At 41.7% G+C, this 25,881-nt stretch overlaps 2 protein-coding genes and 1 pseudogene across 9 annotated transcripts in view; all 3 read right to left on the bottom strand.

Annotated features, from left to right (window-relative positions):
* Window positions 1-1,112: 1,112 nt before the first annotated feature.
* Window positions 1,113-6,312, bottom strand: get3 (guided entry of tail-anchored proteins factor 3, ATPase). The gene is made up of 7 exons (XM_035637668.2): window positions 6,108-6,312; window positions 5,191-5,338; window positions 3,946-4,094; window positions 3,637-3,787; window positions 3,396-3,503; window positions 2,683-2,880; window positions 1,113-2,555 (listed from the first exon to the last, which is right to left on the bottom strand). Exons 1-7 carry the CDS (start codon window positions 6,248-6,250, stop codon window positions 2,427-2,429), a joined length of 1,026 nt encoding a protein of 341 aa, XP_035493561.1. The 5' UTR covers window positions 6,251-6,312; the 3' UTR covers window positions 1,113-2,426.
* Window positions 6,313-9,987: 3,675 nt separating this feature from the next.
* Window positions 9,988-11,625, bottom strand: LOC118312383 (annotated as a pseudogene).
* A 302-nt stretch (window positions 11,626-11,927) lies between these two features.
* The window catches only part of LOC118311888 (target of Myb protein 1-like), a 29,080-nt gene continuing 15,126 nt past the window's right edge, over window positions 11,928-25,881 (bottom strand). For 5 of the 8 annotated variants that reach the window (XM_035636002.2, XM_047334109.1, XM_047334110.1 and 2 more), the window contains 12 exons: window positions 25,608-25,757; window positions 24,739-24,873; window positions 17,626-17,775; window positions 16,699-16,815; window positions 16,140-16,273; window positions 15,993-16,038; window positions 14,652-14,787; window positions 14,285-14,351; window positions 13,187-13,262; window positions 13,008-13,067; window positions 12,852-12,891; window positions 11,928-12,728 (listed from right to left, as the gene is read on the bottom strand). In XM_035636002.2, coding sequence (XP_035491895.2) covers window positions 12,583-12,728; window positions 12,852-12,891; window positions 13,008-13,067; window positions 13,187-13,262; window positions 14,285-14,351; window positions 14,652-14,787; window positions 15,993-16,038; window positions 16,140-16,273; window positions 16,699-16,815; window positions 17,626-17,775; window positions 24,739-24,873; window positions 25,608-25,757 — 1,257 coding nt within the window. In that variant the 3' untranslated portion in view covers window positions 11,928-12,582. The remainder of the gene's footprint in view (window positions 12,729-12,851; window positions 12,892-13,007; window positions 13,068-13,186; window positions 13,263-14,284; window positions 14,352-14,651; window positions 14,788-15,992; window positions 16,039-16,139; window positions 16,274-16,698; window positions 16,816-17,625; window positions 17,776-24,738; window positions 24,874-25,607; window positions 25,758-25,881) is intronic. The other 3 variants (XM_047334108.1, XM_047334111.1, XM_047334112.1) reach the window with 3 other exon arrangements.

The following is a 25,881-nucleotide window of genomic DNA, read 5'->3' as shown; positions in this document are numbered from 1 at the left end:
CCAGACCTGCTGATGGGACAAGTTCAGGAGGCCACGGGGAGATGACATGTAACTAAAAAGTACATTAAACAATGTATGCGTCTGATACACATATATATATTCCAATTGTGGCATGGGTCTAATTGAACGAACTATAAAGTTACAGCCAAAGTATTTTATCTTGGACGAATAAAAGCATTTCCTTACCTGTTGTGGGATGTTTTTCTTGCTGAATGTGCCGATTGCTCAGCGCATCTCTGTGCGTAATTGGCACCACTTGAGAAGTGAATTCATATTTTCACTTGGCAGTATAGTGCTCTCTATGCGGAGCTGTGCTTGCCAGTGGTGGGGAGTTTTTTTTTCTTTCAAAGAGCTCATAACTCTGATGTCCCCTGGCGTCGGCTCGGTTAACTCGGGGCTGGTCCGGCTGCATGGCAGTAATCCTCGGAGCCTTCGCGGCACGTCCAGTGGCCAGTGCGCCCCGGGGTAAATCCCCAAAATGAGGAGGAGGAGCTCGTTAACGCGGCCCCCGACCGGGAGAACGCGGCTCAGTGATGGACCACAAGCGACAGGCCGCAGCGCCGGGGCACAAGGAACTCACATTGCAGTGGGGGAATTATGAAACAGTGGCAAGCGGACCATGGCAAACGTTCGTGTTAAGTGATACGAAAACAACAAGCAATTTGCGCGGTCACAGGTCTATAATTCCCCCTTGTCGCGGATTAAATAACAAACATGTTTTACAACCGGCCTACCAATACTGACAGTGGACCTTTTGAAACTTCACGAACAATATAAAAACAGTGGGATGTGATAATCCCACTTTCCAAACGCAGTTCCCAACCAGGACTTTATCTTCTTTTTTAGAGTAAACACTTTTTTTTCAAAAGAATAAAAGCCTTGAAGGTAATATTTCCTGCAGAAATTACACCTTTGCACATGTTGGGAAGTATCTTGCAGTTTTTGAAAAAAAAGAGGCTCGTTTGTTGCTCCTGAACTCCTTTTTAGCTCACGGTTAAATAAGGCTCCACGCTCTGATCGACAATCCGTTTCAGTCACACTCCAATTGACAGACAAGATTAACCAGACAGTAAATGTACAGATGAAAAGAAAGACCACACAAGTCTCTGAGCTGAGGAAATTTGGTTTTAATTAACACTTGCTAAATAATTGATAAAAAAAACAGCTTGAGGAGCATAGGGGAGAAATTAACCATTGTTAATATATATATATTATATATATTTTTCTGTTGTGAAAACAGAGGTGAGCCAATCAGGAGTCCATTTGTCAACGACCAGGGCAAGGATGCTTTACTCAACATTCATTGATCAAGCAACATTCAATATATTTTTAATTGACAATGCACTAAATAAGGCTAGTAATTTCTTTCAATAGTGTTCCCATAGGCTAAAACTGCCAGTAAACAGGCTGGAGACAAAATGATTAACAGAGTATTTGATCAATTTCACCGCAATGTATGGGAACTTGTGTTGGGAGTTGATCCGTGTCTTTTTCGCTTCCTGACACTCAAACGTCTCGTCACACATTTTTGCCATAATTCTCCAAACTGGTGCTGGTGCTCCAACCATGTACTGCCTGTAGCAACCACGGAGGCCATTAAGACTGACCAGCTTAAACAATAACATAAGCATAGATATAAAGCTCCCAGTTTGACTTTATTCCAAATCTCATTGACATCAGAAAACTGCGTTTACACCTTAAGTTCGTGGCATAAGTTTGACAAATGGTAAAGCACGCACGTTGGACTGCTTCAATTTTCTTTAATGCAATAACAAGGTTGGTCTTGGCCAAGAACAAAAATTACTTAAGACTACAAGTTTTTTTTAAAGTGTGTCTTAACTGCCCTGCCGTCACACCCTAAATCTGTCGACAGTTGGATGGCACTTCCTGCGGGATGAGTTTGTGAAATTTTAGTCAAAAGTCAAACTGGACAATGCACACAGCCACCGAAGCACACAATAAACATCAACCGTGTGAAATGAGGAACACAGCACCGTCACTGAAAACATTTGGAAGTTACTCACAAATGAGGCTGGACATTGTCAGATGGAGGGAAAATATGGGGAGGGGTTTGTTAAGAAAAAGTTTAATGTTTTGAGTAGGAATAGTTCAACTGCTACACAGAGGATATGAACACAGAGGAAGGCTGCACCACCTGCACTGCCTCTAACGATATATCAGAATATGAATGTGTGTAATTTTTTTTTAGTGTCCCAGCTGCCCATTGTTAAGGGCCTGTGTCTTGCCGTAGAAGTGCTCTGCTGTGGATGGCGGGCTGACGACTGAGTGGATCTTCTTGAGGCTGTTACTGTGGGGTTTGAGGCTGGTTTGGGAGGGGGCACAAAGGAGTGGAACGCAGACTGTAAATAGAGGGGAGGTCTGTAAAGGGGGCGGGTGAGTCCTGCAGGGAGCTACAGGAAGTTAGATCACTTGTTTGGGGGTTTGTAGGGTTCCAGAAGTTGCTTAGAGAACGTGTTGACCTTGTCGGCACCTCGAACTTCATGGGGCAACAGCGGCAACTTCACTATGTGGAAATCTTCATAAAGGTCTTCCATCTGTAGAGAGAGGACATGCCATGAATGATGACGATAACAATTTTTTTTTAATATAATAATGAAATATTGTTGTTTTGATAATGCAGCTGTATTGGAAAAGCCCCACAAACAAACTACTGAGTCTTACCTGGTCTAAATACTTGGACTGAATTTTATGGCGGGCTTCACACATTTTACATGGCCTCTCTGCATCAGGGAAAACAAGTTGGTTGACAATGATGTTGTGCGTGTCGATGCTGCACTTGGCCAGTTCCTGGATCAGCCGCTCTGTCTCATACAAGGAGAGGAACTCAGCAATACAAACACAGATGAAGGTGGTCTGTTCCTGAGGGATGGGATGAAAGCGGGGAAGGGAGAAGATTTACAGCTCATACACAGGAAGCTTTCAAAACAACTACTTCAAGTGCAGAATTGTCTCAATATCTACATGCTAAGGATAGCATAAGAGGGGCAACGCATATCCTGTGCACATGCTATATATAGACTACTATATAAAATATATTTGTCTCGTCACCACATACAAGATCTCTGAGTTAGTGTTTAGTGTTGTTGTTTCAGTGTAGAACTGTTTGCAGCACTCTTTGCCCTGCTGTTCCTCGCTCGCTTTCTCTCTCTCTCTCTCTCTATCTCTCACACACACACACACAAAATCACACTGGCCATCGGGAGCACAGGTAGAAATCCTGCCTGCGTAAGTAGCATGTTAAAAACATCCATAACATTTTTACCGTCCTCTGCAGCAGGCACACCTCAGCTTATCGTTAGCTCTGTGAGCATACTGTGTGCGTGAGCAATACGATTGTGTAATAAATACAAGTGCTGTTTATTTGTCTGACTTACAGGGTCTTTGAACTGCTCACTGACTGAGCGGATGACTGGCAGGGTCTCTTCGAGCTTAGAGGCGAGTTGGTCTGCGTTCATATCACCCAGACCGAGCATGTTACACATCTAAAAACAAAGGGGGACATTTTTGCCATTTGTTTTACTATTTGAATTCCAAGCTCAACAGTACCCATGACATCTTTTAGACAACTAACAGAAGAAATTATCTGAATTGTTGGATCTGCTAGTCACTATTTACCTGGGAGATGAAAGGGCTGATCTGGTTCTTGATCTGCATGAGGCGGCCCAGCCCACGCTCCACAATGGTGGGGAAGTTAAGCAGCCGCAAGGTGTGGCCAGTGGGGGCAGTGTCAAAGACAACTACTGAGAAGTTCATTCCTTTCACTAACCTGTGGCACAGGCAGACAATAGTGCTAAGTTAGTATAACCTGCCAGCTTTTCTTCCACCAATTCAGTCATAGTAGACAAGAGGGTAAATGACGCCATGGATAAGTGCTGCTCTGCTTGTAAAATGTGCTTTGGCTTTATATTAACCAGGTCGTCTGACCTCATGACCTCTGCGTAGCTCATGGCCTCATCGATCCCGGGGAAGGCACTCATGGCTTCCTGCATCATCTTCTTGCCCATGCTGAGCATGTTGTCCTCTTCAAAGAACTCATCAGGCAGCTCTGCCACACCCAGGCTTGGGTCAATCTCCTGCACTCACACACACAAGAGCGCACACACACAAAATTTCTTGATTCTGTTTCTTACACAATGATGGCTTGTGCTTGTGAGACCCAGATGTGAAACCGATCATCCTCATGACACAAAAGAGATACTGATCTCATGCACTTAACTTCACTTTGCAAAAACAGGGCAGAGAAACATCTTCGATAACAGATTTAGCTATGGTTCTTCCATCCACTAATTTTAGGAGACTTTTGAAATACTGTCCAAACTAAAATGTGTACATCTTAACATGACACAGTGGGGAAAACTCTAGTTAGGGGTGGGTATCATTAAACTTTTAATTGCTCCTTTTCGTTTCTGTACTTTAAAGATACCAACATGGTCAGAGCATCATGTGAGCTGTTGTTCAGAAAGGTTGACTTTCACAGCTCAGACGATGCTCTGACCATTTCAGGTTGAATTCAGGAACACACTAACAATTATAACAATCAGCTGGCTAACAGTTAGGGTTGTCCTTTTTTCCAAAAATCAAGTAAAGAAAATTGACATTACTTGCAATTCGTTCAAATTTATCCAAATTAATATGTAAATTTTCGTAACAGAACCACATAAAATTACTGACTTACCTTACTGATTGGTCAAGAGGTGATGTAATAGGTCAAGCTGCGAGTGAGTGCACTCTATTGGATCACAGGTCAAACTACTTCCAATGGTATGATGTGCTTTTACACTGTATATTTTGAATTCGAACAGGTCATTGCTGTTTGGATAAAAACTTTTCTCCCCACGTTTTAATAAATGTTGAATGAAATCTACATAATCAACCTAAGGCAATGACAGATGAAGACCGAGCTAGGCACATGAAAACTCTGCATGTCTGATAAACAAGATTTCAAATGTTCAGTGAGTTCAGTGATTTGAAATTTCAGTACACAACGCATCAATCTTTGTTAATGCTGTAGCTTTCTCTAATGCATCTATTTATATTGAAGTAACTTATTATTTTTTCCTGTCAAAATCTCAGTACTCTAACCACCCCACTTGTATAGACACTTCTCACACATCATTCTGTCTGTGCAAAATCCCATGCTCATGGTTTTCTATAGTCAGCTCGACTTACCATTGCAAAGAGGTTGTCATAGCCCTTGACCTTCGTAGGCACCTTTGAGAACTTCTGGTCAAAAGCATCAGAGATGTTGTGGGCAGGATCTGTGGAGATGATGAGGACGCTCTCCCTGACCGCAGCCAGCTGGACAGCCAGGCTACAGCTAAACAAGACAGGTTTGTACAACAGGGAAAGAGGACAGTGTCTTAAGTGCTTCACGAGGGTAGCTCATTTCAACAACTCTTTCATGTTGGATTTGTATTGTTAACGAACGTTAATGAACTGTAACTTTATTGTTGTAATATAAGAAATTTAGATATCAAAATTTCTGGTTTCATTTTTAACCATGAATATTCCTCATGAAACTGTAAGCATCACTCAGTGGCTTTAATATTTAGAAGAAGCGTAACATGGTATCTCCGCTGTCTTGACAGCTAGCGTGAAAGCAATGGGGCTAGCTGACTAGCTAGTGTTTGTTTGTTTTTTTATCTCTAGGAAAGTTTTCAATTATCCAACCTTTAACACAATCTAACTCTTAATCCACCCGTCACAATGAAGCCATTTCATTGTGGGAAAGATAGGATGTCAATATCAACCAGCATCGCGATTATCATAACGTCTGAGAGGGTCATGTCTCAGCTGGCTAACGTTAGCTGGTGACAGTGCTGGGCAGCATTCGCCTGACCGGTAAATTAACAACTAGCTTAGCCTGACTGACTTCAAATATGATAACCGTTACATTTCATGTCAGCACGCGTTAAGATGGCAAGCTTCACGCTCATCCGGCTCTTGTTCTGTGAAAATAACACAACTGACTCATTTAATGACAGTGATCCACGTCAACTTCAAGTGACGGCTAACGTAAGCTAGCTTCGTTAGCTAACGACATGAGTCAGTGCCAGGTGGAAAATGAGCGTTTGTCTTCAACTTGCCTGCATGTCGTTTTACCGACACCACCTTTTCCACCTACAAATATCCACTTCAGAGATTTCTGCTCGATAATATTCTTAAGAGTTGGTTCTAAGGGCTCCACATCAGGCGCATCTTCAAACTCGTCTTCCAATGAAGCTGCCATCTTGTCTGTGTATAGTGTAACGTACTGCTCGGGTGGGATGGACCGACATTGCTGCCTTTACTGACACTCTGGAGTTTTGGCTTACAGTCTACGCTTGACTGTGCCAGTGGTTTGAAATGGCAATAAGATAAACCGGGGGAACTGTAGTTCTTTATGGTGAACGGGAGTGTCAGGGTTTGTGACAAGCCACCTCAGGTACCTCTGCCACCATTTCGGGTGGGGCCAGATTGAGCAGCACAGTAGACATTTAAAAAACTAGATGGCAGTATGATATTGTTTTCAGAACATGAACAGGTAACAAACATGACATGGAGTTGAATCACAGTTTTCATCAGCTTTACTATTACTTCCAACAAAACCAACAAAGGAAATGTAAGCTAGTAAATTATAATAATCAAACGTTTCAGTTTTATATAGAGAGCAATGAAGATTACATTGCATCAAATAAGAAAAATAAACCGGCATCAGCATCATCGCAGCTACAACCTGTACTGTAGTAATGTCAAACGAAAGAAAAACAAAACATATCAGCCTTTCTTTCTACTTATCGCAGAGGAAACGACACGCTTGTCGTCACAAAAAGAAGTTTGAAATGGTACAACAGGTCAAACATTTCTCCTGGACTTTCTAAGTGGGGTTTACATCATAAGGTTTCTGCGAAGCGACGTTACTGGCTTACCATGGTAAATTCAGGAGTAAGTTCGTGACGTCGGGAGTAATTTCCCGGTTAACCGGTTCTATGAAATGTGGATAGGTTTAACCCGAGACATTTAATCTAGATCTTAAAACTGCTCCGAGCAGTGTTTGTTCGTGGTTAACTCTGTGTTTACCTGTATAAGCCCCGCCCACGTGAACAAGAGTCCGGTAAAGTTGGAAAGATATTGACACATTCGGACTTTCTGGTTCAATAACTTGTAAACGAAACGTGCTATAAACGCAAGGGTAGCCTCTTCCCAATCAGAATTGTGTACACAATGAGCTACAGTAACATTTTCATCCAAGCAACCTGAATTCCGGGATGGGGGAATAACATGTGTCTCTTTGGGCTTTGTGCTATTTTACCACCGGACATTTTGATGTTTTCCATCGGTGATACTGATCATGTGATCAATAATTTTAGTCTGATGTGCAGTTCGCAGGCTGGATGCGTTAGTTAGGTCATTTAAATGTTCACATGATGACTAACGCTTTTTATACTATAGCAGGATTTGCTGCAAAAAAAAGTCCTGCCTATTTGTAATAAGCATAGCAGACCTAAACACAGAATATATGTTTTCTAAAGGATTTCCGATATGATATGTGCTGTTGACTATTATGCTGCTATTTGTGCTCTGACTATTGCTCAGACAACCCCAATAAAGCCCCTATGAGAGAACATGAGGAGATTATGAATCGGAAATTATTTCATAGCATCGGAGATCAGGTATTTGATCATATCCTATTTAAACTGACATTACTTTGTTATATTCTCTGTTTTTTAATAATCAGGACAATGGCACATTTGGTGGTGGATTTCGTTTCGTTAAAATGGAAACTCAATAGTTTTCCCCTGAACTGTACATAAGACGTGAAATACATCAAATGATTTTAATTTAACCAGCTCATTTAAGCAATTGATATGATATCACCATATTGCACCATGGTCAGAACTGATTGACCCTCAGCCTTCTCCCCATCATGAGCCTTGTTTTTCATATTTGCTCTGACCAGCTTATGTTCCTGTTGACATGTTGCAGGAGTTTTTCTCCTCCAGTTCAGCTAATTTCAGTTTCTTTAAACACAACACAAGGTTTTTATAAATGTAGATACATATCACATCTGTACTAAATGATGAGCACTATTATAGATTTTCTCAGCTGCTTAACCATTTTTGTCCACATCACATTTTTACAACAGTTAACACATGCTTAGACAGAAGCACACTGTAAAAAATGACTCACAAATATTAAACAGTTGTGATCAAATGGCGATATGTATGAGCTGGAGGCAAAACTCGGACAGTCCCGCCTATACAGGCACATATGATCCGTCAATGAGGCAGATATTCACAGATGGTAAAACAGAGAATAATGCCCTGTTGAGATCTCTCCTTGGACACCGTGAGGTTTAAAAGTTAAGCAGGAGATTAAAGGCCCTCAGTTGCAATTTCATCCGCTTCCCCAGAAATTCTGTTCATGGCTTTAAGTGATATATTTTTTATATTGTTTAGCCTAACGATGCTATTGAATAGTAAATTACTGCTAATGTCACCTGTTCTGGGTTGAACCAGGTTCTGAATGTTCTGGGGGATGGTTGTTGTACAGTTGATAATGTTCTGGAATGAGTGCTCAGGAGAGATGCGTGTTTTCCTTTTAATATAATAAGTAGAAAGCTAGAGCCCAGACAGTGTTGTTCAGGGAGAATGAGGGGAGGTTTTCACTAGGACACTGAATTCTCCCCCGACGTGTCTGTCGTCGTTCAAAGGACGAACAGACCACTTTCCTTTGCGTCGATTTCTGAAAGCAAGTTTAAAACCACTATATCTTCCTCATCTACCGAGCCCAACACCAGCTCGTCGCTGTTGCCATGGTGTGTGACGCCTCTTTCTTCTTCTTGTGGTGTTTTGTCAGCAGCGACACCTTTTGTTTAGGAGAAGACTGGACTGTGTCGGAGGCGCGAGTATAAACGAACTATGAACTTCTGTGACGTCAGCGCTGCTGTGCGGACGGACCCACTAGGCCAAAGGTTTTCCACATGTTATTCAGGACGAATTATCTCTCTCTGCCCTTGTCGGTGTCGCCCCCTGACCCAACCCAATTTCCTTCGGGTAAAATTAGTTTTTTCTTCTACAAAGGCATGAACTCCAAAATTAGGTCTGTGTTTTCAGCAAAGCTTAGTCTTGACTCCGACAACAGTGTCCTATTGGAGTAACTTGTGAGTAACATTGACTGGGTTAAAGTGTGGTTCACTACCAAAAAAGTTTATTTTAACTAACAATAAGTAAAAGAAGTCTCATTCAAGTTGCTCCATAGATTTTGGGTCTTGTGAATATACATACAAACTGAGGAAAGATGTGAATACCTTTATAGTTAACAACATTTTCGCTGGCACTACTTTTTATTATAGAGATATATTATTTGGTTTTTATGAGTACAGTAATAAAGATGACAAAGCATTTTTCCTCATCAATTTGATCTAACCTATTGCCAATTTCCACATCCACAAATGTAAATTCTCAAACAAAAAACGTTTTTTTGTGTACATTAAGGAAATGGAGCGGTACATCGCAACAATTTCCCCTGTACAGAACAAAAAAGGAGTGACAACCCTCCATTTGTGCAATATATTTAATGTCTTTACGTGATTATTTCTGTACTATTGCAACCTTTTTCTTTTCTTCTTTATTCTATGTCATTTTTTGCTATATTATGTATTCTATATTTGCTAGTGATATTTGACTCACGGAAGGTATGTGTTCTGTACTCCAGCTACTGTTGTGGTTATTTTCTGACAGTTAAAAAAAACAAAAAACTAGGCCAAAAGTTGCAGCGCCACACGCTGGCACGTGTAATGAGTGGTGTATACAACCTGCGCTCATGTTTTTGTGTGGTGGTCCGCACCATTTATTGTTTACAATTTACAGAGCTGAAACCTTTTTTATTTTTTATTTTCCCAGCGCACGTTAGGAAATATTCGTCATGCAATGTTTCACTTGATTGTGGGTGTGTTTAGATATGAAAAAAAATCAGTCAACACAATTTTGGTTTCAATAATGATTAATAAAATGCACATTATTAATACAAACCCAGCTGCAGACGAGGATAAAAAATCTGAGGTTCTGGTGAGAAAACTTTCATTTACAGGAACATGTACATGCAATGACAGGATAATGTACTTTCCTCCATTAACAACTTCTCATTGCCTCACTTGTCCTTTATACCTTTCACTCTTAAAGGGCCCATATTATGCCCCCTTCTACACAAGTTACATTGGTTTTCAGGTGTGTGCACTACATGTCTTTGCCATTCCATGTCAAAACACCTCAAGGCTCAAGCCACACAGCACCCTCCTCTTTCTGTACAAACAGCCCCGTGAGACTATGGTCGATTCCAGCGCTTTCCTGCTCACTCCTCGCCCCCCTCCCTTCGTGTTCCGCAAAGCTCCTCCTCGCTCCTCCCCGGGTCTGCTGCGCAACTACGGCGTTGCGCTGCCATGACAACAGTCGCACGTGACAAGGCACAAACACGACGTAGAGACCCGGGAGGCACAGCGAACACGTTCTCCATAATTACACACAGAGCACAAGGGGCTGGGCGATAGAACGTTAACGACATCCCAGCCGGCCTGCGGAGCCGCGAGCTCCAATGGCCGCCCGCAAGCCGCAAGCTCCGCCGGCCGGCCCCGAGTCTAGCTTGGCCATGCCCGCGGTCGTCGTTCGCTTGCGGGGAGAAAATGATGGCGTAGATGCGATCTGTTTTTCCGCACTTTAAGGGGGGAGGTGCTGCTCAGGTTGGGGGCGTGGTTGCCCCAGTAGCAGGAGTCAACTTACGTCACTTGACACCCGGGCTGTGAATGGCTCGTTTACAGACCGTCTGCACGATCAACCCAAACCACGAATCAACGACTCATTGTTTTCTTTTCATTCTCCGTGGGCTGGCAGACACCCCAGATAACCAAATATACGTGGAGGCAGGCTGAAAAGGTGCCTGGAGCATAATATGGCCCCTTTAATCTTTCTGGATCCATTGCCTCCATCTCTGATTTCTAGGCAGTGCCAAGCCAGAATCTTTCTGTGCTGTCTGAGCTCTCATACACTCCATTACACTGGGAAAGGAGCAACTTCGCACTCTGCTTGACTTTCACAATAAGTCTGCTGCAGCCAACGAGGCCAGAAAGCTGGGCCCAGATCCTTACATTTGTAAAATAATTCACACATGGCAGGGTGCGCCAGCCAGGACTGAATGGATCTGGCGACATCTGGGGGCAGAGGGCCAAAGTCTATTCCTGCAGCTTCCTTCTCCAGCCTATGGCTATGGTTTGCCCCTGGAGAAGGACTCAGGTTAACCCTACTCTTTGATAATGCTACGGTTGCGTAATTTAGTATGCAGCGCTCCATGCAAAAAATGTTGTCCATCGCTGTGACTCACAGAGGTTTCAGGTGGCTGGTCTATGGACATCCAGAATAGGTCAAGAGACAATCCCAGAAGACGCAAGGGGCGAGAAGGCCTGCAATGTCTGGGTTTGGGCATGTTGTGATAATCTTCCGTGTTTGTCAGCAGGGTGTATGGAGAGATTGGCTGTGAGAAGGACAGAAGACTGGTGAATCCCAGTTTGTATCCTCCTGGTCTTGGACAACCTTTGGAATCTGATTCTCGGTATAATATAATATAATAATATTATAAGAAATGGCTTCAAATCCATATAGAATGGTGGATAGAGTAGAAATCCAGCAAAGATAGACACAGTTGAACGGTACAGACATGGGCTTGTGTCCTGTAGACTTCTTTCACCTGTTCAGTTATAGGTTCTCTCTTGTCACACCAGACATCCTCTTAAACAATTACATACTGGAATTAAGGCATCATCACACAAACAGTAGGCATATCATGCAGTATGGCCAGAGCACACCTGAGTTTCCACTCCTCCTTCAAGACTCTGATGTTTCGGCTAACTCGCCCATGCAAAAACACAGAACAGCTCTGCTTCAATTTGGTTTTATGTAATGTGTTGTTTTCCAGAATTACAACAGAAAAAAGCTCTACATATTGAACAACAAGCGTGAAAAAAGAACATTCCATTTGACCTCGACTTGGTGGAGCTGTGTCAGCAGCCTCAGACACAAGGTCTTCAGAAATAACAAATAAGAGCTTTCTTACACAAAGACTGCACTGAGATCAGCACGAAGACAAGCTTCAGGGAAAATTCACTTCATGGCAGCTAAGAAAATATAGCTTAAAAAGAGGACAGATGATACACGTTTTGCAGGACAATGCCCCACTTATTCTCGTCTACACAAAAAAAGCTGTCTGCGTCAAAGGCACGCAATGGAATAATAGCAAATATATGTTCAACAGTATGCCTACCTGTAAACACTTGTCCTTGTTTACATCGACATTATAGTAATACATTTTATAAATATATCCACATTAAGTTGTCAATACTTACATAAAGGTACACACAGCTCAGAAATACTGCATTTATGTAAAGAGTTGATTAGGCACAAGTTTCTTTGTAGTGTCAGGTTTTATTGTGTGTGTGTGTGTGTGAGTGTGTTAGTGTGTGTGTACTTTCAGCCAAAACCTGACTTGGCACAGCATGTTCTGTATGATGACCTTAACATCAACCCATTCCATTCAGAGTGAAAAAAGCTGGTCATGTGATCTATCCTGCTGCCGGGTAGACTGAGGCTGTGGTCTGGACGCAGAGGACGGCACACTGCGAATCCCCTGGCTGCTGTGGTCTCCTGCCCTTGCACGATCCTCCAGAAACTTGTCAAATTCTGAGAGACACGGTTACAGTTAAAAGGTTTGTGTACACACAAACACACACAGTATAAAAGAGGCAGAACTGCAAAACATTATCTTTACAGTCAAATGGTGACAATGGGCCACAAGTAACATACCTTCACTGGACACTCCCTCACAAACTGAGGACTGCTCTTCCTGCATTTCACAAACACAAGAGGACACAAAGGCTAAAAATCATTTTTATCACATATTCTTCTTTCCAGCACACATACAGCAGTTTTTGTTCCATAGGAAACTATATATTGTCGTACCATATCACAGGATAACCATTTGTCAATATCGTTGTGCAAAAAGTTTTTCGTCGGTGGCATCTAAGAGGTAAAGTAATCAAGAGATGGATATGAAGATTTATTCAAACAGAATGATACTTCGTACTTTCACAATAAATATCCTGTTCAAATCCATTTTGGTGTTATTGTGGTATACTCACTCCTCCTGTGACCTGCAACCTTGTGTCCAGAGCTCCAGCAAGGCCCTCCACAGCTCCAGGATCCTCATATCTGACACTGGACACACATCAGAGATGTAAACATAAGATGCAATGTAGGCTATATTAAAGTGTATAGGAACAGCGTAGAAAAGCATAGAGATATGGGATCAGATTAGTATGACATGCAAAATAATGGACCATAGACTGTATATAAAGATGGATGATGTGACTCTACTTCCTCCCCTAGTACAGAAAAATGAAGCTGAAATATCTTGGATTCGGGTGCCACCATCTTTGCACTTTTGACGCTATTTGGATTGAATTGAATTGAACCTGCACCACGAACACAGAGGAGGCCACCAGCGGGTGATTAAGATGATTTGACTTCACTTTTGGGGAGCTATGGATGAGGCCGTGTTCTTGAGCCACAACTAGCTAAGAGATCGCAACGTGATTGGTTGTACACTCTTCTTTGTCGTTTTTAATGGTGGTTGGCAACCAGTGTAATAGGCGCATTAGCGTCACCTTCTGCTCCGGAGTTTTCCCTTTCCTCTGAGAGTGGCAGATATTCAAATGTGGCGGAAAAGCGAAAAAGAGTGGTAGATGTAGTGACTTTTTTTACTGTAGTGCTGTCGTTTTGATAGGTCCTAAAAAAAGTTGTCCTTTGATGTTAGGAAAGGGGACCATCTTTTGAATTCCAGGAGACGCGTCAACACGCATGCGCAAGCGCTGGATCAATGAACAAGCTCATTCTTATCTTACCCTGTTCTTGGTCGCTATCTTTATATGCAGTGATTAGTTACAATTATGTCACATGCACTGTAAAGCTTTACTTGTTAAGAGAGAACTTCTTTGTTTGTGATGAAATTTGAAAAATAAAATTCTAAAATGGCTGTGTTCCTTATGTGATACTAAGATCTCAACATTTACATAAATATATAAATTACATCAAGATTAAGATGTAGGCACAGACATCTGTTATGAATATAATTTACCGTTTGCCCAAAGGCTTCACACATGATATACACAACACATGTGCCGCCAGCATGCCACGATGAGACATTTGTCATACGTGTGTTACCAGTTACCACCACTCACCTTTTCCTCTGCTCAGCCAGGGAGCTACCTCTGGTTTGGGCAAACATGTCAAACTCCTCCTCCTCTTCTGCAAAACAGAAGGTTTAGTTATTAAGTCACAACTGAACTGCAACAGCAACAATTTAGTTGCAGTACAAATTCATTAATAAGATAATTTATAGAAAGCAGCATTTTTAATAGTTGTCATATATAGTATGAGCCAATGGGAACACGGTGACATGCCAGCCACAACATCCTGTGTTCTACCAGAAATACAACAGATTATGAGAGCCAAAATTAAGTTACAAGAGAGATCACACATGTTGATTTGCTGTTGCAATATAGTGCATGTAAAGAATGAAGCAAAAGTGACACAGAGTTTACTCACTGTGGTTGGCCAGTTGCCTTTGATTGGCCCAGGTGCTGACGGCTGGTTGGTTGGTTGTTGTGATGACAGCAGGTTGGCCAAGAGTGGGGAGTTCGGTGCTGACTTTGATGACGCTCGGACTGCTGGTAGAGCTCTGCTGAGAGGAGAGGAAACTACTAGCTATATCGGCTGATACATTTATAAAAAACTTAAATAATTATTTTTTTAATGTAAATTCATCATATATCTTTTCTGCATCGTTAATTCTGTAAAAGTTTTTATATTGGCAAATCTAAACGCTGATAATGTTCTCTGTGTAATGCTGGCTGTATTGGCCAACCGGTGAATCTGTTGGGCTTTAGAATTAACACTGTGGCCGTCACATGAAACTGGGCTATTAGTCGATTGCAGCTTACATAACGAAGAAAATAATTTACACCTCACAGTTTTTAAAAAACATTAAGTATGTTTTTTTTATTCACTTTTTTTATTTTTTCTATGTTGCACATTTTATTCTATTTTACTTGTCTCGCAATTTTATTATCATGTTTTTATTCCCTTATATTGACTCAGTTTATCAGTCAATTACGACAAGCATATGGGGCGCATATTATAGCAATAATATTGTGTGTGTGTGTATGTGTGTGTATGTGTGTGTAATCCATGCGTGCATAATCTCATTTGTGTATGTGCAAAATAATCTGCAAATGCCTGCGGAGATTTGTAAATGCATACAGGATTGTGTGGAGAGTTGTGAAAATGTATCTCAATCCATGTGTGTGTAATCAGAGTGTTTTGCTCAAAGAGCTGGAAATACAAACAGGGCTATTTTGTAGATCTCTTCATGTACCCTACATGAAGGGATCTAAAAAATAGCCCTGTTTATTGTTTTTAGAATTGTAGTAAATGAAAAATGGCCGCTTCACTCGCCATACCTCAGCTCAGGGTAAAAAAAACCACTGTGTACAGAGACAAATTGCCACACGCATTTGCTGATCTGCTACGGCATAAGTGTAGCAAACATTAAATGTAATTGCGAGGCCAGATTGAGTTCTAACCAATGACTTGTGTGTATTTCCAGCTCATTGAGCAAAACACTTAGCCTTTCAGCCACTAATATCTACAGTGTTTCCCCTACATGCATACAGCAGCAGTGGTGCACCGCTACTGGATTTTGACTGCCGCTGTTGAATTATTATTATTTATTTGGGTTTTTTTTCGGCAGGGGGCGTGGCCAGCCCTCACTGGCCGACACGCAGCACAGACAGAGACACTCACTTGCTCCGTATGACTCACCACCCCCCCCCAAAAAACAAAACAAAAACAAAACAAAAACAAAAGAGGAGGCGAGATCTTTCATACCTGCTGAGTACTTTGAGTAATTTGTGCCTTGTTAAGTCTGTCAAACCTAAAACACAAACAAATACATTAATATAGATTTAGCAATTGAAAATGAGCACTTTCTTACAAACAGAATAACAACAGCGAAAGCTAGGAGGCAGTGCAAACCTCTCATAGCGGATGAAGGCGTTGTTGAGGTCATCGTTGACAACAAGCATCTCTTCAATAAATCCTTCATCCAGCAGCTGGGGGATGAGCTCCACCACCCGAGTCTGCATGCACTTACACACTGTGTACAGCTGCTGCTTGGACAGACAAAGGAGGGAAAAGTCAAAATCTTTATTAAACTTTCATGTTAAACCCAGACCAAGAAAGGCATTTAATGATCAAATGTAAATTACTTTATTGTGTACCCTGTTTTCCTTGTTTTGCTACATTTACTTTTCAATCACTGGCTCACTACATTTCCCAGCATTCTTTGACTACAAAATGAGAGGAAATCTGAGCTCGCATTAAGTACAGGCAGCATGAAAACAGAAACGCAGGAGAGAAAGTATAAAAACAATGTAGCAAACGAGAACGTTTTCCCATTTTAGCAGCTCAAAAATGCAGATGTTTTTTCCAATGATTTCCCACGTGATGACAAAAAGTGTAGCGTCAGGATAATACACTCACACCTGTGATTGTAAAACATGCTTTAGAAAGTTGTGAGACATATAGTACAGACTTGTAGCAGCTCTGTATCATCAGGCTGGCTCTGTCCAGGTACAAGCTCATTCAGCATTTCAGACATCACTGTGAGATTCCCCTTCACCAGTGCCAGCTCACTCCGCAGCTTCTGTTCCTAGATAGATAACAAACACACAAACACACACACACACACACACACACACACACACACACACACACTAATGTCATTAGGGATTGGTGAACAGGTGGGTTTTTATGAGTTTTTTGAAAAGAGGGGGCATTTCGTATCTCTGAAGGGATCCGAAATGAAGTCTGCAGTCTGGTGGGGGGGATGAAGAGCATGCCCTTGTCCGTGGACCGCAGATTGCGGGATGGGGTGTAGGGATGGAGAAGGTCCAGTAGGTTCTTTGGGGGCAAGGGCATTGAGAGATTTATAGGTGAGTAAGGGTGGGGGTGATGTGCTGCCAAGGACAGTGCAGTGTTGAACTGCGATCCTGCTTGAATGAAACCTTTATAACTCAGTATGAAGCTTAATGACTTGGATTAGAGAAGCGGCAACAAACATGCCAGAGTCCTTTCAACATCCAGGTTCATGACTGACAATGTCCTGCCAATAAATGTAACATTCATTTGACTTGTCATAGAAGGAAAAGCACATATGGAACTAATATTATGAAAAACTGTCTCTACTCCAGTGATTACTGCATAAAATGCAGCAAGTGACAATGTTAGAGCTGTACTCTGCAATTCAAAAATGTCAGGTCTAATAACTGACTGATTGTTTAACTGTTACCATTATGTTATGTTCATCATTTTTTATTATGTTTAATTTTCTGAGGCCATTTTGTTATATTTGATAACATATGACTTGCATTTGTAATTTCTACCTTATTTTGATAGGCCTATAGTGTCCTTCATCATTCTATGCAGCCACTGGCTGATAAGTGCTATTTGGCAGTGGTACCTGTTCTGCAGAGAGCGACTCTGGTCTCTCATTGGGCTGAACTGGAGGTGAAGTATTCAGAGTGGTTGCCTCTGGTGGAACTTGTGGTTGTGGCGGATGTGTGGCAGGAGCAACAGCGGCCATCTCAGGAGTCCCATTTTCTGGGATACTCTGCGAAATGAATGCAGAGAGGAACAGTATAGATAGCAGTGGCGGCTCGGTAAGAAGGGGCGCATGGGCAGGCCCATCAAAATTTCAGAAAAATAAATGTATACTTTAACACCAAATAATTAAAAAATTAAAATTAAAATATTTTTTTACTTATACGATGTTATGGCTGGTAGTAGCCCCCTTAGCAGATGCGCCTATACTCATAGAATCCGGAGTTACAATACCTATCTACCGTTTCACGGGGGCGAGGGCGCCGGACAAATGAGTGTGTATGTACATCCTTCAACTTCAGGCAAGCACGTGACCTGAGGTTGGTCTCTAATTGGTTTCTTCAAGATTCTCCCCCGGGGAGAATCAGAATTGGATGAATGTTATTTTACTCAGTGGTAGTCTCGCGACAGAGAGTCAGGGGTCCTGCCATAAGGAAATGGCCTTGGATGTAAACAAGCTGGAGTTTAACACAATAAGCTCTAAGTTCAACTTGTCACCACTGTAAATGACCCAAGGTCAGTTTCTACATGCTTTTATCGTGAAGGGATTTAAAGCGGAAGTTGGTGCCTTTATTGTGACGGGCAACCCCGGAAGTAGAAAAAAAGACGAATTGGCAGTAAAAGTATAGTGCGTCTTCCAAAGGAAAGATTAACAACCTATTTTTTTATTTGTTTAGCACCTGGCTGAGAAGGGCACAAAGTTTGTCAGTGTTTCATTTCATGTTGTGTGTAATGTCGCATTATATAACAATTGTTAAATAGGTTTTCCGAATTTGAAGAGCATGTAAAGTTAAGCTAGCTAATCGCTACATAAGCCTATGCACCGGGAGGTCTGTTGTGGTTGATTAGCAGTTTGTATTGCCTAGTTGAATTAGGTTTATTACTTACAACAAGCACAGTGTTACTAATATGTGGATTTATAAATACTGCTGATGATTTATATGTGAAAGAAGGATTAGCAGAGACTATTTCATTTTTATTTGTTATTTATATTTTCGAAGATATTAAGGCACTCTAAAGGGTTAAGCTAAAGGGAGGCTAAAGGAAGTAACTTCATACATTTGTGAGTTAAAATACATGTTTTTGTGTTCTTTTATCAGCTCTTACGTTGTGTTTGCAAGGTGAACTCACTACATGTTTGGAGCCACGATGGAATCATTAAAGCTTTGTAAACCATCAGTAAAAGAGTCCGACCATCATTCAGACGGAAATGCTACAGTAAGAGCTTCACCTCATCAGTCCCACCATGCACCTGATTGAAACCCATGATAACTGCACAGGACTTGATGTGATGGTGTAAGGTTGTGACACTCAATCACGAAATAGAAGCATCTGACGACTCAGACCAAGCAACGGACATCTGTCAGGTCAGCGAAGAGGAGGAACTTCTCCGCTCTGGTCACTTATGGACTCCCATAGAGAAAATGCTTGCATTCCAGAGAGAGGAGGCTCATAAAAAAGGCTTATCCACGTTTATGAACAATGGAAAGCTGGCAACGCCAGAGAGGAGCTAAAGTCTGACTTATCCGAGAGTCAAATTGCAGCTATTATCGACATCTTAAAAAAGGGTAAAGACGACATTACCAACATGTATGTGGAAATCAGAGATCACCTCACTCCATCCAGTGAGACAAGACGTCGTATTGATGCCTGTGAGGCAGTGACAAAGGACATTGTTAAAATTGCCTATGAAAGGATTGTGGGCATAGATGGAGATTTTGATGGTGAAAGAGTAAAACAACGTCTTTGTGAACTGCTTAAAAGAGACAATGCTCGCTCCGTTTATGGTTCCACAGTCTCACCTTCAAGTTAGAACTCAAGCACTAAATCAAGCCATCATTCTGTAAGCTCCATTGTAGCAGTAAAAATAGCAGATGCAGCAGCAGAGTATGAAGTGTTATTGGAGGAGGAAAAACAAAGGGAAAGGATTGAAACTCAAAAACGTGAACTTGAAAGGCTACAAGCGGAGAAAGAAATATACAATCAGGAAGTAATGCATGTTCTGTCAAGACAGTAAACATCACCTACACTACTGTCCTGAGTTTAATGGAAAGGCTCTGGATGAAAGACGTAAATACGTGAAGGACAGACAACTCTGTTATGGCTGCTTGAAGCCAGGCTGCCGTCACAGACACACATGCAACACCTGTAAAGGAAGACATCCGACTTGTCTCCATGACGACAACTACACCAAAGCCAGACCAGAGTCAGTCTCAAATCCAAGCACCAGACTGTCTCTCAATATGGAAACTGAGGACCCATTTGCCAACACCTCTTTGATCGTTCCAGTAAGGGTTTCCTCAATCAACAATCCAGGTATGGAAAAGCTTATATATGCCCTGCTTGACACACAGAGTGATACACTCTTTGTGGACAAGGAAGTCAGTCAAAGCTTACAAGCCAAAGCTCATCCTGTAAGGCTGAAATTAACTACCATGATTGGAAAGTATGAATTAGTGCTCAGCAAAAGGGTCTCCGGTCTGTGCGTGGCTACACCTCAACAGTCTTCATTGATCTCCCTCCAGCATACACCAAAGACGGCATGCAAGTGAATCGAAAACACATTCCTACCTGTGAAGCGGCAAGGCATGGAATCATCTCAACACGATAGCAACACGATGAAATTCCACCACAGCTAGAGTGTGAAACTGTTCTTTTAATAGGCTACAACTGCTCAAGGGCACTGGCATCGCGGCAAGTAATCTAAGGAGACAATGAACCCTATTCAGTCCGCACAGAACTAGGGTGGAGCATTGTAGTTATTTCACCACCTCATCTTGACTCACCCGGCATCACCAACATTTACCACAGAGTTGCTGTCAGAGAGCTCCCTCTAGTGACTCCATCAGATGCTATTAAGGTTCTTGAGTATGACTTTAAAGATGCAAGTGTAGATGGCAAGACGCTGTCTCAGGATGACATCCTCGTCCTGAATATGTTGAAGGAAAGTATTCATAAGAACACTCATGGCCATTGTGAGATGCCACCCCTCCTTTAAGGATAGACCCCACCTCCCTGACAATAAGGAACTAGCCATTATCCGGCTCAGTCATCTTAAGAAAAGGCTGCTGAAATATGAGACCTACAAGGAGCACTATGTCAAGTTCATGAATTAAGTCATTGAAAGAGGTGATGCGGAAGAAGTCTATGATAAAGGAAAGGAAGGAGAAAAATGGTACATTCCCCACCACGGAGTCTATCACTCCAAAAAAACAGAGAAGCTTCATGTTGTTTTTGATTGTTCTGCTAATTACAAGGGAACAAGCCTAAATGACCACCTGCTGTCAGGCCCAGATCTGATTAATAATCTAGCCGGTGTTCTGATGAGATTCAGACAGCACAGCATTGCACTGATGTGCGAAATGGAGAAGATGTTTCACCAGTTCCATGTGAATGAAATGGACAGAGACTATCTACGTTTCTTCTGGTGGAAAGATGGACACCTCAGTGCAGAGCCACAAGAATTTCGCATGAAGGTTCATCTTTTTGGAGCTGCATTATTGCCTGGATGCGGCAACTACGGATTGAAATACCTTGCAGAAGAGAATGAGAGCCTGTTTCCCCTGGGCTCACAGTTCATCTAGAGAGGCTTCTATGTCGATGACGGCGTCACAAGCATAACAAGTTGGGATGAAGATATTCAGCTTGCAAGGGAAGCGCAGAGAGTCTGTGTAATGGGAGGTTTGAGATTGCATAAGTTTCTGTCTAACAGCAAATCAGTGCTATAGAGTATACCCCCATCTGAGTGTGCCATTGAAGTAAAGGCTCTCTAACTTGCCCTCAACGAGTTGGAAAGAGCCTTAGGGATACATTGGCACATTGAATCTGACACCCTCAGATTTCGTATATTCCTGAAAGATCAGCCAGCAACACGTCGTGGCATACTATCCACAATTGCTTCTGTTTTCGACCCATTAGGGCTCATTGCGCCCTTTCTGCTCATTGGGAAAAAGGTGCTTCAGGAAATGTGTAGGCACGGCATAAGTTGGGATGAGTTGTCAGCATGTCACAGCACTGTGCAGGAGCGAGACGAAGCACAATGCATCATCATAAAGGACTTACAGAGACAAGTGTACCCAGAAGAGATTAAGTCACTCAGCAAAGGAACTCAGCTTCCATCTCAGAGTCTACTGCATCAAATGGATGTTTTTCTTGGCCAAGAGGAAATCCTCAAGGTGGGAGGAAAACCGAAACTCTCTCCCTACGTCACAGAAACATCCAGTGATAATTCCAAAGGATCATCATGTTACCAAGATGATAATAGCTAATTTTCATGAGCAGGTCAGACATCAAGGAAAGGGTCTCACCATAAATGAGATTTGTTGCTGCATATGTGAGTCAATGTGTCACATGCCGGAAACTCGGCAGATATGCAGAGGAGCAACGTATGGCAGATCTACCACCAGAGCGCGTAGATCCAACATCACCATTCACCTATTGTGGAATGGACTGCTTTGGTCCATTTCACACCAAACAAGGACGCAAGGTGCACAAGCGATACAGTCTCCTTTTCACATGCCTTTTCTCTGTTGAAATGTTGGATGACATGTCAACGGATGCCTTCATTAATGGCCTTCGCTGTTTCATTGCAGTGAGAGGAGCTGTATGCCAGATACGGTGTGACCATGGCAGTAATTTCATTGGAGCGATAAACGAGCTGAGTGAAGCTCTCAAGCAGGTAGATAAAATCGTCTTACCACCTTTCTGGCTCAAAGTCAGTGCGGCTTCTACCTGAACGCTCCACATTCAAGCCATGTAGGAGGTGTGTAGGAGAGGCAAATCAGAACTGTGAGAAATGTTCTTCGTTCCAATCTCTCACTCTCTACAGGCAGGCTTGATGATGCCTCTCTACGAACGTTCTTCTACGAAGCAATGGCTATTGTGAATAGTCGTCCGCTCACAGTTGACAATCTGAGTGATCCAGACAGTACTCGACCAATCACCTGCTCACAACAAAATCTGTCACAGCATTAATACCTCCTTGCAGATTCATCAAAGAGGACATGTATGCTCGTAAGTGGTGGCGGCATGTTCAGTATCTTGCAGAGCAATTCCGGAGTCGTTGGAAAAGGAAAAAAGAGGAACACCTCTCTAAAAATCGCCTTTAGACAACGCTGGCATGCTCCAAGAAGAAACGTGAAGTGGAGATTGGCCAAAGTTGTAGAAACAGTCACTGATAAAGACGGACTTGTGAGAAGAGTTAAGATCCGTCTTGGACACCAGAAGATGGGAAAGGATGGACAGCGCTCTGGCAAGCCGTCCATCGTCGAACGCCCGGTTCAGAAGCTGATCCTGCTTCTTGAGACTGTTTAACTGTAGCTCTTCACTCCTCCATCATATCCTTTTGGTATAAATGTTTGGACTTTCTGATATATATGTGGATAAAATGACTTACGTCACAGCTCATTTTTTTGTAAATCATTCATGTTTACATTCCATATTGTTCTTTAAAGCACTCATCATTTGGTGGGAGTGTAAATGACCCATGGTCAGTTTCTTAGTGCTTTTATTGTGAAGGGATTTAAAGCGGAAGTTGGTGCCTATAACAATCTATTTTTTATTTATTTAGCACCTGGCTGAGAAGGGCACAAGGCTTGTCAGTGTTTTATTTCATGTTGTGCGTAATGTTGAATTATATAACAATTGTTAAATAGGTTTTCCGAGTTCGAAGAGCATGTAAAGTTAAGCTAGCTAATCGCTACATTAGCCTACGCACCGGGAGGTCTGTTGTGGTTGATTAGCAGTTTGTATTACCTGGTTGAATTAGGTTTATTACTTACAACAAGCACAGTGTTACTAATATGTGGATTTATAAATACTGCTGATGATATATGTGAAAGAAGGATTAGCAGAGACGATTTCCTTTTTATTTGTTATTTATATATATTATATATTATACTATATTTATTTCTTCTTCAAGGATATTAAGGCCATCTATTGTCATTAAATAAATTAAGCTAAAGGGAGGCTAAAGGAAGTAATTTCATACATGTGTGAGTTAAAATACATGTATTTGTGTTCTTGTGTTACCAGCTCTTACAGTGTGTTTGTAAGGTGAACTCGCGACATGTTTTGGAGCCACGATGGAATCATTTTTTAAACCATCAGTAAAAGGGTCTGACCATCATTCAGCCGGGAATGCTACAACCAGTTAAACACGGAGGCAACAGCTCAAACATGGAGACATTTCTTGTATAACAGCGTTAACGACCGCAAAGTACCTGCCAGCTTAGTGACACCCCATCATCCCAGCGCTGCCCTACCGCCATACGCCCCATGTGTCGTGCTGCTCTACTAGGGCACAGCTTGGCACGGACTCGGTGCTGTTGTACGGCCACTCCCTAGTGTCTCCAAACCGATGCAACTCCAGGCACAACGTGGCATCAAAACATTGAATTAAAGTAGGCTATTTTTAAAATTTGATTTAAAGTCTGTAAGAAACATGCTCAATATATATGAGTTATGCTTCAACTTTGTTGCAATTTCCCTTTGTGATATAAAGCCCAGACTGTTACTAGTATGAGTTCTCTTTATTACAATTACAGCATTATTAACTACAGACACCTTGAAATCTTTAATTAAAAGTTAGAACTTTTACTTTAATTTTAATTTTAATAATAATAATAACAAAACTTTAATCAGAGAGTCATTAAGAAATTTTCTGGCCAGAAGGAAAGGAGAGCAAAATATATGTTCAAGGGGTAAGCATACATTTTGGTAGTGGGTGGGATGACATAGTGAAAAAAACTATCTTCTTATGTTTGTAACTTTATTTTTGTATGGTATTGTATCAACCTCTTCTTAAAAACATAATTGTTTAAAAAAAAGTAGTGCTGGTCATTTTGCTGAGCTTTGAAGTGCTGCTTTCTGTTTGTTTGCACCCCCCCAAATCACCAGCCTCCACTGATAGATAGATATCTACACATCTGCTTTGATTTGGTGTGGTGCTGTTTAAATTTACAGACAGCCTCACCCTGTTTGGAGTGTGTATCGGGGACAGAGCATCCAGGTCTGTCATGGGGAACTCCAGACCTCGTCTCCTCAGGTCGTCATATACATACACAACCCCTGCCAAGGAGGGGGAGCTACGAAATGCATCAGCCCACGACTGGAGATGGAATGGACAGCATATGATGAAATAGAATAAGAATAACAGACTCTATCATCCCTTTTCAACAACACACAACACAGTTAAAAGTCCAAAACATAGATCAAATGCGAAAAGAACAAGTAGACAAGAAAAGCAACACGTAGAGAGAACATTCAGTCGGTGATTACACACAACTGGTTTTGACCATGTAGCATAGGAATGCATGAAGCTATCTGAATGACAAAGAATACTGAAGATAACACATTTGTACATGTCTGCAGAAATAAATGTATTGAGCTTGAGTAAACATTTAACACTGTGGGATGTCAACATACCACTAAATTCTCTCGTCATACAGTTGCAGTCATTGTTAAACTACATACAGCAAGCAAGCAGACTGCCAGCAAAAATGATTAAATATGTTGGTGCCAGCCTCTCATATTCGAATAATACTTGTTTTTTTCATGACAGTTTGATTAACTGAATATCTTTAGGGTTAGAGCTGCAAGTTGGACAAAACAAGCAATTTACAGGTGTGACATTGGAATTTTGAGAAAATGTGATGAGTAGGTCCTTATATTATTATTATTATTATTATTATTATTATTATCATTAATATTTTCTGACATGTTTTAGACATGATTACTCGATCATTTAAGAAAATAACCATCAAGTTCATTAATAATGGGAATAATCATTGGTTGCAGCCCTAGTGCAGACAGTTTTTATCTATGGGAGCAGCTTCCACATACCTGTATGAGACTGAGTACCCTGTCATGGAGGGTAGTGGGTGGGTTATATTTGGGCAGAATGCAACGAACCAAAACCCCTTCAACAAACTCCTGCGATCCCACCAGGATGTGGAAGCGGTGGCCACAGTTCTTCACACAAGCCTCAAGAACCTGTGTGACCCAGTTCAAAATTTAAAAAGACAAATAAAAAATAAATACATCATTCAGGCTGTTACAAAATAAAGCTTTTGGTTAAATGGTCTCAAAATGAATGTTGATATAGCCACTTCTATTA

Source organism: Scophthalmus maximus, chromosome 8, assembly GCF_022379125.1.
Source record: "Scophthalmus maximus strain ysfricsl-2021 chromosome 8, ASM2237912v1, whole genome shotgun sequence".
Taxonomy (NCBI): Eukaryota; Metazoa; Chordata; class Actinopteri; order Pleuronectiformes; family Scophthalmidae; genus Scophthalmus; species Scophthalmus maximus.
The sequence above is the reverse complement of the archived record's forward strand: the minus strand, read 5'-3'. Positions and strand labels throughout refer to the sequence as shown.

Bases quoted from the DNA above. Each gene is read 5' to 3' on its own strand.
- get3 (XM_035637668.2), bottom strand. From the start codon at position 6,250: ATGGCAGCTTCATTGGAAGACGAGTTTGAAGATGCGCCTGATGTGGAG. The intron at 3,504-3,636 runs GTAAATAGTGAC...CTTTGTTTTTAG, and splicing joins TCAGCCCTTTCATCTCCCAG to ATGTGTAACATGCTCGGTCT. The intron at 2,556-2,682 runs GTAAGACTCAGT...CTCTCTCTACAG, and splicing joins AGTCCAAGTATTTAGACCAG to ATGGAAGACCTTTATGAAGA.